The sequence below is a fragment of the Condylura cristata genome, unplaced genomic scaffold (assembly GCF_000260355.1).
Source record: "Condylura cristata isolate star-nosed mole 26May11 unplaced genomic scaffold, ConCri1.0 scaffold00013, whole genome shotgun sequence".
Lineage (NCBI taxonomy): Eukaryota > Metazoa > Chordata > Mammalia > Eulipotyphla > Talpidae > Condylura > Condylura cristata.
Genome location: NW_004567114.1, coordinates 47,923,057 through 47,932,763, shown reverse-complemented (window position 1 = coordinate 47,932,763; position 9,707 = coordinate 47,923,057). Strand labels below are relative to the sequence as shown.

Genomic DNA, 9,707 nt, shown 5'->3' with positions numbered 1-9,707 from the left:
TTATCCTCCAAATGTCCCAGAATTCATTCCTGCTAGCTTCGCCCTTGGGTCCTCGCAGTTCTCTCTCTGGTGCTACTGGGGAGTTGTAGTTTCCAATCACTGGAGTAGTGTGTAGGGTCCAGAAAGCTGGAGTAGGGGGTGGAGTCCATAAGACTCTGCAGAGTTCCTTTAGGACATCCTTCCCCTTAACAGGAAGATCAAACTCATGCCTTGGTGATGACAGTACTGAGACTTAACCCGTAGAACACCAAGGAGGACCTGTTTAGTTTTCTGAGAACCTTCCTAGGGTCTTGGCTAGTCTTACTACATTCCTACCAATTTTGTACAAAGGTTCCATTTTCTCTATATCTCTGTCAGCGCTTGCATATTTTGTTTTTATTTCATAAAAGCCATCTTTTAAAAAAATTATTTATGCATACAGAACTAGGGTAAAAGCCAGAGGTGCAGGGGCAGTGAGAGGATTCACGACACAGAGTAGGGAGCAGAAAAGGCAGATCTACCAAGTACACTGCTGAGGGGAGCAACAGGCGGGTCAGGAGAAGTCTGCCACACCTTGTGGATCATCTCCAGGGGAGGGGATGGAACTCACACTGAAGTGGCTGCGGCTAGCTAGCTTGCAGTGTTTCGTCCATTGTGCCATCAGGGAGGGCCTAAAAGCCATCTTAATAACTGAATGCAACTCTGGCTTTACTTAATGTGAAGAACTGACTTTTTAATTTTCTATTTGCTTCTAATGTATCATAAATTTGATGTGACAAAAGAATTTTGAAAATATTTTATGTATATATAATGTATATATGTGTTATCCTTGCATGGTAGATTTTTAAAATAGACCTAGTTGGAGAAAAAAACCTGATATTTAAAATAAAGATCTAAGAATAATAATATTGACATATGATACTTAATAGAAAATAGAGAGCTAGATCTTTATACAAATCTTAACGGTAAATATTTCTCTGAGATGTACATTAAAAATAAACATGTCCTCTGATTCCTTTAACCATTGATTTATTTTCTAGAAGGGTCCTCTATGTATATCTCTCTGTGTGTATTTATATGTATGTGTGCGTATATATAAATTTTGGTTATGTATGTAATTGTACATATGTAAATGCACCAGTATCTTTTGCGATAATCAGAAATCAAATTAATTGAGCTCATTTTTGCCTGTCAAGTATTTAAAAAGGAAAAGGACAGATAATATGCTGTGATAAGAATAAAAAGGAATGGATAGAACCACTGAATATTGGGAAATTTTCTGGTGTAAAGTTTCATAGTATGAAGAATAATCTTTTCAAATGATTATGTTTTTTGGCCTACTAATTCTGCCATTAGGAATTTAAACATCTGGGAATTATGTGTAATTAATTTCAGTATAGTAAATGGGAAAACTATAGGCTAGAGAAAGTACAGTGTTGTTTAAGACTATGCTTAGGAAAAGACTGGAAAATACACTAAAATGTTAAAGACAGTTGTCTATGGATGATAGAAGAATGACTTTTGAATTTTTTTAATACTTTGCTCTATATTCTGAGCATTCTACAATAAGTAAACATTACTGTTACAATCTAAAAATTAAAGTGTTTAAAAACAAAATCCAGCAAGTCATAGTTGCCAGCTAAGGAAGAGATGGATACTTAAGTTTTTGGAGAAAAAAAAATGAATCAACTTAGTTTGCAACATTAGCTGGGAGTCTTAAGGCTGAAGATCCTGTTCTGTTTCTCCTGTTGCTGGGATGGTAGTGGTGGTAGTGACTGGCATTGACTGGATTCTAGAGTAGGAGCGTGAGTCAATTGTCTTCATTTAGTATGGTCACTGTCTAACTAACTGGTCCTATAAATTCATTCTGTATAAATATATAGGATGATGATAGAAGTTACTCAGGAACCTTATTCATTTTCTCAACTCTGGAATAAATTTCACTCTAGTAGTCATAGTCTGGATGTTAGCAATTACTCTCTCTAAGTAGCAACCCTGGGAGAAATAGTCTATTAAGAAATAATGCTTTCCTACTAAAGCTTCTTATTCCTTTTCTAGGTGGCTTCTTGGCTCTATAATTTATCCTGTTTTAAAGAAATTGGTTTTACTTTTTAACATTTCTTCCCTGTCCTATTTGCTGTAAAAACTATAAATACTGAGATTAGAGAATCTTAAACAGAATCCCTAAAGTAACACTTATCTCTACATGAGAGATGCCTCTTTTCTTAATATAGAAAATTTGATTGAAGAAGTCAGAAATAAACAGTATTTTCTTAGTTAAATGTTATTTGTTCACTTAGACATTTATAGAAATTGGCATATATGTCTCTTCCTCTCTGCTTTAGTCTTATAGATACACTTTGATATTTAGAATATGACTTAATTTTTTAAATTACCTTGGGAAAAAAAAATTAACACACAGTGGCCACTCAAGACGATTTTGAAAACCCTCAAGTAAAAAAATCAGCCTTTTCTTAACCAGGAAGAAAAGGAAATAACACTAAAACTGTCCACCTCATCAACTTTGGATATTAGAAAAAGAGACTTCTATTTCACCAATGGAAGAGTTGTTTTTAGTAGTTTCAGTTTTACAGATATTTTTGTCTTTAATGTTCAGATAGTCATTTTCATGTCTTTAGCTGAAAAGATTGTTAATATTTCAGTTTTTCTCCCACCCTTAGAATCTGTGTTAAAACAATTATAATGCATTTGAGTGCAGTCTTAACACTATGTTTAATGAACAAATATTGGGACAATGAAAGCATGCTTGTATTAGAGAGAAAAATTACTGTTTATGTGGCAAGCTCCCAAATATAGTCTACAGGAATGATGGCACCAAAATTTACGTGTAGTACTGCAGTGTGGATTTCATTCTGCCACTAGTTTTGGTCTATCAAATGTACTTTGAGTGTGTCTTATGTTGTATGGTCTAATCCCTTTTTAATCTTTTTTTTTTTTTAAGGAATTTATGCCTACAGCATTGGGGTGCAGATTAGAGGGGTGTGGTGGGTGAGAGAATTCACTAGAGACAGAGTGAGGGAGAAGAACAGGCAGATCCACTGAAGTACACTGCTGAGGGAAGCAGTGGGTGGGCCAGGAGAAGTCTGCCACGCCATGTGGGTCATCTCCCTGGCGGGGGAATTAAACTTGTGCTGCAGTGGCTTCAGAGAGCTTCACAATGTGATGTCTTAACCGGTTGCACCATCAGGGAGAGCCCCCCTTTTCAGTCTTTAAAGAGACCTAAAACTAATGTTGCCACTTATTACTTAATTCCTTACTATTGAAAGTTAATTTGCTAGGCCCTTACTTACCCTGTTTAATTCTCTGAACCTTAATATCCACACTATAGCACTAGTATGTTGTGCTATATGATTTCTTAAGGTCCCTTTCCACTGACTGAATATTCTCTTTAATGTGCCATGAACAATGAAGAAAAAAAGAAGCAAGATAGTAGAAAAAAAAGAAAGCTCTGGGTAATCAGCTCATAATCAACACTATGATATTGTAATTGTTTCAGTGACTGCACTTTGTGGTTATTCCATATTCAAGGTGATGGAGTTATAAGTAAGGTGGTGATAGGTATAGGAGTAAACATAAAATGTTATTATGGAATATTGCCTATGGAACTTTTAATTTTGTATTAGATTTTCATCTCTTTATAGTTATAATACTATCTCTAGAATATATTAGGTGCTCACCAAGTTTTCAACTATTTCATTCTTTCCTAAATATATAGACTGAGCTTAGGTATGAATGTTGCTAACTTGACTTCTTGTTGCAGACAAAACTTACCTGGGGCCCTTACTTATGGTTTTACATGCTTCGTGCTGCCACATCAACCCTCTCAGGTATTGCTTTCCTGTATGAGTATTAATGTATAGCTACTTACTATAATTTACTTGAAGAGCAGAACCTCTGCCAAGTGAATGTTTCCAAAATGAAGGAGAAACAATAAATGAAGTTAATCAATTTCTCAGTCTCTAGCTAACATTGGATATTAATCTAACTTTTGTACTTCACTCTAAAACATTCTTCACCTTCCAGCTGTGTTTTTTTAAGTGCTAAAAGTGATTTTATTAATGTTTTACATTCTTGAATGTTAACTATTTTTTCAGTCGGTTCCCTATTGATACCATTCTCATTCTTTGACTCGTTACTCTGAAGTGTATAGTCATAATTCATTTTTTATTTCATTAATATTTCTTAAGTTGAGGTATCACTAAGTGATATTTGAAGGAAATAAATTACTGATTACTTAAATATGATAACTTTAAGCATAAGCTTTTAAAGCTTTCTTTTGTTTCCAATTTTAAGTTCTTCATAACTACTACCACTTTCTGTTTTTTATTAGAGCTAATTTTGAGTAGTAATTCACTCAATAAATATTTATTGAGCACTCAGTATATGCTATCTATTCTGAGATTAATGAAAAGTGCCCCTGGCTTTTGCCCCTGGTTCGTCCCGGGTTTCGGCACCACTTGTGACGCACTCTCTGCCAACAGAAAGACGCCAAGATATATCTTCTTCTGGACCCTTTATCCTCCCTCGCGTGGCACCCTCCTCTCTCTCGCGCGCTTGCTTGCTTGCTTCTCTCTCTTTCTCTCTCTTCTCTTCTCTTCTCTTCTCTTCTCTTCTCTTCTCTTCTCTTCTCTTCTCTTCTCTTCTCTTCTCTTCTCTTCTCTTCTCTTCCTCACTCTAGCTTGCCTCCTCTCTGCTGCCCCCCCAGAGTCCGTTATGGCAGTTGCTTAAATAGCATTCATTGACCAATCAGAACACTGCTCACGTGTACATTGGCCAATCAGAGCACTGCTCACGTGTACATTGGCCAATTAGAGCACTGCTCACGTGTACATTGGCCAATTAGATCACTGCTCACGTGTACATTGGCCAATCAGAGCACTGCTCACGTGTACATTGGCCAATTAGAGCACTGCTCATATGTACAACAACCATATTTGGGCAGGACACACAACGAGCATATATTGATCATGGGGAAGCATATCCAATAAGATTTAACTTCCTATTTAGGCGGGTGTTGGCGTATTTTGTTTTTCACTGGCTAAAGGCCAGGCGCCATTTTGGCTGCTGAATCATGGGGCTGGGGTCCCAGGCACCCCGACAAAAAGAACATGAGATTTACATTAAAACTTGGATTGGATTTTGAATATGTTTTGTCAGTTTGGGCAAGTTATGTAATCTCTCTATTCATAGTGTCTGGCACATGGCAAGCACTCAGTGAGATTAATAGTACAAGTTGTTCCTCTCCTGCAGCCCAGTGATATCCTACCCCTTTGAAGAGGTAGCTAAGATTATATACATTTTTCTTGAAAAAAAGACATGTAGCAGACTATTACAATACCTGGTGATAAATTGTAATAAGAGATAAGAGCAATGCTGGGCTTGGGGAGCCCAAAGGAGTCACTGTTGCTTCTTGGGGGATATCTAGGAAAGTATATGGAAGAGATACACTGAGTGTACATAATTTCCTTTGAGGTCATTCCTTGAGGTCTTGCACATAGGACATGCTCAAGAAATGTTTAAAGAACTCTGTAAACCACTTAACTTTTGTATCTTTAGTGTGTGACTTTCTTGGAGAGAAGATTGCATCTGTTTTGGGCATCAGCACCCCAAAATACCAATATGCCATTGATGAATATTACCGGATGAAGAAGGAGGTGTGTCTCCTTTTTATATTTTCATGAATCGGTTTATATGATGCATTGCATAATGAATACACAGGCTCCTTACAGCTGCCTGAGTTAGCTGCCTTCTGCTAAGCATTTCATTCTAGTCACTAGCACGCCTTTTAGAATTTTTAATACTAAATTTCCTTAGGATCTATTTGTAAAAGTAAGATTTCATTGTATTAAGTGCTTTGAGGTAAATATACATTATTTAGTCTTCATAAATCTCTCTTTGGGTTGTTATTCCAATTTTAAGATAGAGAACTAGTCTCTGTACTTAGATTAGAGACTAAATGTAGGAGAGTCAGAGTGGATTTGATGCACAGAACATTACTAGATATGTGGTAAGTGCCAGGTTAAAGCACAATATGTTTGCAAGTGTGGTGTGTGCTTAGATCTTAGGGTGGAGATGAGATGAGTTTAGGCTTAAAGAATGAGAATGCTTTAGTTCTTAACACCCAAGTGTCTGAATCCATATGCTAGTCCTGCAGCTTTAACGTTTATCACCATGAGCAATATACTTAACCTTTATACAACTACATTTCCTATTTTTATGTAAAAAATTGAAGCATTAATGTTAAAGTTTGTTCTAAGTATTAAATGAGTTAATAGGTAAAATTCTTACAATAATTCTTTGTAATTCTATGAAACTAAATATTAGGATCTTTCATTATTCTTCAGGAAAATTAAATGGGCAAATCTGGCGATACCAAAATGACATAATGATACATTGCATTTTTGGAGAAATACCAAGACTAATACTTTATTGTCAACGGAGTGCAGAGTACAATGGGGGAAATGGCCATAGATGACTCTGGAACTGTCAACACTGTTTTTTTTTTAAAAGATTTATTTATTTGTGCATACAGAGCTGGGATACAGGCCAGAGGCTCAGGGGCGGTGAGAGGCTTCACCATAGACAGAGTGGGGAGCAGAACAGGCAGATCAACGTAGTACACTGCTGAGGGGAGCAGCGGGCGGGTCAGGAGAGGTCTGCCACGCCATGTGGTCACCTCCGGGGCAGGTGGAGATCGAACTCATGTGGAAGTGGCTTTAGCTTCTTAGTGCTGTGTTTTAACCCGCTGCACCACCAGGGAGGGCCTGTCAACACTTTTTGTGGCTTAAAACTTGTTTTTTGAACAAATGAGTATATGTTTTTTTAAAACTGCCAGCCTTATTTAGAACAGCCTCTTGCCTCATCTTAGCTATTTCTAAGTCTCCTAAATGGTCTTTCTCTCTTGTTCTGTCAAACACTAGATTAATCTTCCTGACAGGTTATACATATAGCAGGACCAACACAAATACCACCTCATCTCTGAATTTAGTTGTTCTAGAAATTAGTTATTCTCTTTTAATCTCTGTGGTGATTATTCCTTTCTGTATTAAAGCTGTTTTTACATGTCTTAATTTCCTTCGTAGGTTACAAACTTCTTGAGGGCAGAGATTGCCTTATTTGTATAGTAGGTGATTATGAACATTAATTATACTTGCCATTTTAGTGAATAGGCCACCTTGAAATGATATAATGCAATTTGCTAGTTTTTAGTTAGTCAGATTTAAATTGAAAAAAAAAAATAGCCCTCGTCAGAGTTAATTCAGTATCCTTTGCTTCTCAAGGCTGTATCATGTTTTAAAAATAAATTTGCTTTTTCTTAACATGTATAATAATTTTTATTCCAATTTGAAAACAGGAGAAAGGGAAGTATGTCTTGGCTTAATTAGACCAAACTAAATTGGACATGATACTGTTTTGGTTTATAAAAAGGCACAGCTAAAAGTGGGGGAACAGGTATTACTCCTTTTGGACATTTACATTTCACCGATCTTTGCTATTTCCTATTTTAAGGAAGAAGAAGAAGAAGAAGAAAACAGGATGTCTGAAGAAGCAGAAAGACAGTACCAGCAGAATAAGCTGCAAGCTGATTCCATTGTTCAGACAGATCAGCCAGAAACTGTGGTATCCAGTTCATTTGTGAATCTCAATTTTGAAATGGAGGGGGACTGTGAAGTAATTATGGAGAGCAAACAAAATCCAGTCTCTGTCCCACCATAGAATGAAAACTACCTAACTTCAAACTTTGTTTTTATACCAGGAACTTTCACATTCTCTATTCAGTGGGATTTAATACAGTTATTTATATTTTAAATTATTACCTGGAAAGGAAAAATGTTTATTTGTAAACTCATATATATAGCATCGAAATTTGGGTATTTGTATTGTGCTTTTACTGTATGTCAAATTAATGCTGTTTTTAAAATGATCTTTAAAAAAACTTAAGGACTTCCTAGAGTCCTAACCACCAATTAAGAAGAGTTAGATTAATAAGCTTGTCTGTTACTTGTATAAAAGAAAAAAAAGTTGCTGATTAAGGTTAATTGGAGTTTATATTTGTCACAGATTAAAATGAGAATCCACCCTTCCCAGGTTACCTCTTACACATTTGTATATCTAACCATTAATTTCACACTAAGGATGGCTTACTGTATGTGCAATAAAAACAAAATAAAAGCACTTTGAATTTTGTTTCCTTGAGAATAGGTGATTGAGTTTATAACACCAAATATTAAGAGCGGTTTTAATTCATGCATTTTAACCATACATTCCTTTTCTGTTATTTAAGTTAAACAACTGGCTGTGAACATGATGTTAAAAACACTAGCTATGGAATGGTTTTAGTAATATATTTGTTGAAGTGGTAACACCTGCTAATTATTCACATGACTTTGTCACTCATTCTGCACCTTGTCGCGCCTATGGTCCATTAGTTGCAAAGAGGGGGTTTGGACGAGGAAACACATCAAGACCTTTAGGGGCTTAAATATTGTATAATGGTAGCATAAGGAAGCCACCTCTCCTTTACCACTTTGAAGTAATAGTAAACAGTTTATTTGACCTAGGTTCGCCATCCCTCTACTGATAATGCTATTTGCAAATCCTTACAGAAATATATACTATGAAGTTAACTTTAAAATAGCTCTAAATATATTTTAAGAATCTTACAAGGTGACACATTGATTTATAATTAAATGTGGGTAAGGAAGATTGTGAAGTATTTCAAAAATGTTGCTATTAAAGCCTCTGCACAAACTTAAGGAGTTTTTATAGGTTAATTTTAAGTAGCCTCCTAAACAGCACTAAGTTTTCAGTCTTAAAAAATGTGTAAAATATGGCTTCAAAGAAACAACATAGATAAAAGATGGCCTGTTATGGAAACGTTATTATCAATAGAATATAAATACCTAGCCACTAAGTTCAACTGAAATTGGAATGCTTTAGGTAGGTAAGACTAATTAGGAATCTTTAATTACATCGATTCATAATACAGTGGTTTATTTTAATTATAATCAATTATCATTTAGTGCTTAAAGGATTATTCTAGATTATGTAATCAATATTGTTATAAAATTAGCTCACCAGTAATTCTACAACATACTAATCTGACATCTTTCCTGTTTTTAATTTCAAGATAATACCTCCCACTTACTTGATTATCCAGTGAAGGCTTGCATATCTAAAGGTGATCTTAATCGTCTCTCCCTGGAGGCACTAGATCTAAGGGTTTATCTCAAAACTTCTCTAGTTGTAGTAAAAGGCAGTAACAGGAAATTATTGCTTCTTGAATTTTACTTTCTTGCCCAACAGTGGTCAGTTTAATGTTAATATATCAATATTCACTGTGATTTAAATTTTTATACTTTATACAAGCTCTAAAATTTCCCACATTAATTTTGTCTTATTTCCAAGCCTCTTAAATTTTCTTACTTTTCAACCCCTTTTAATAATTATTCTTCTGGCTATACTAAATGTTCTGTCCTCTTTTAATCTTTCATAAAACTAATTCTAATAGTATAAATGAGAACCTTTACATGGAATTGACAAATTCTCTAGCAAATATTCTTAACAAAATGATGGTTTACAGAATGCAGACTTGGCACTAGTTAATAGTTAGACAAACTTTTAATACCATGATTTTAATTAAAGTAAAATATTAACTTGTCTTTCTGTTAAAATATTGATGTCCAAACATTTTTTTTTTAAAGATT

General features: G+C 35.2%; 1 protein-coding gene across 1 annotated transcript in view; it reads left to right on the top strand.

Moving 5' to 3' along the window:
* Window positions 1-8,191, top strand: part of FAM177A1 (family with sequence similarity 177, member A1) — a 23,041-nt gene extending 14,850 nt beyond the window's left edge. The window contains exons 3-5 of the mRNA XM_004681941.2: window positions 3,761-3,827; window positions 5,557-5,654; window positions 7,510-8,191. Coding sequence (XP_004681998.1) covers window positions 3,761-3,827; window positions 5,557-5,654; window positions 7,510-7,716 — 372 coding nt within the window. The 3' untranslated portion in view covers window positions 7,717-8,191. The remainder of the gene's footprint in view (window positions 1-3,760; window positions 3,828-5,556; window positions 5,655-7,509) is intronic.
* The last annotated feature ends 1,516 nt before the right edge of the window (window positions 8,192-9,707 follow it).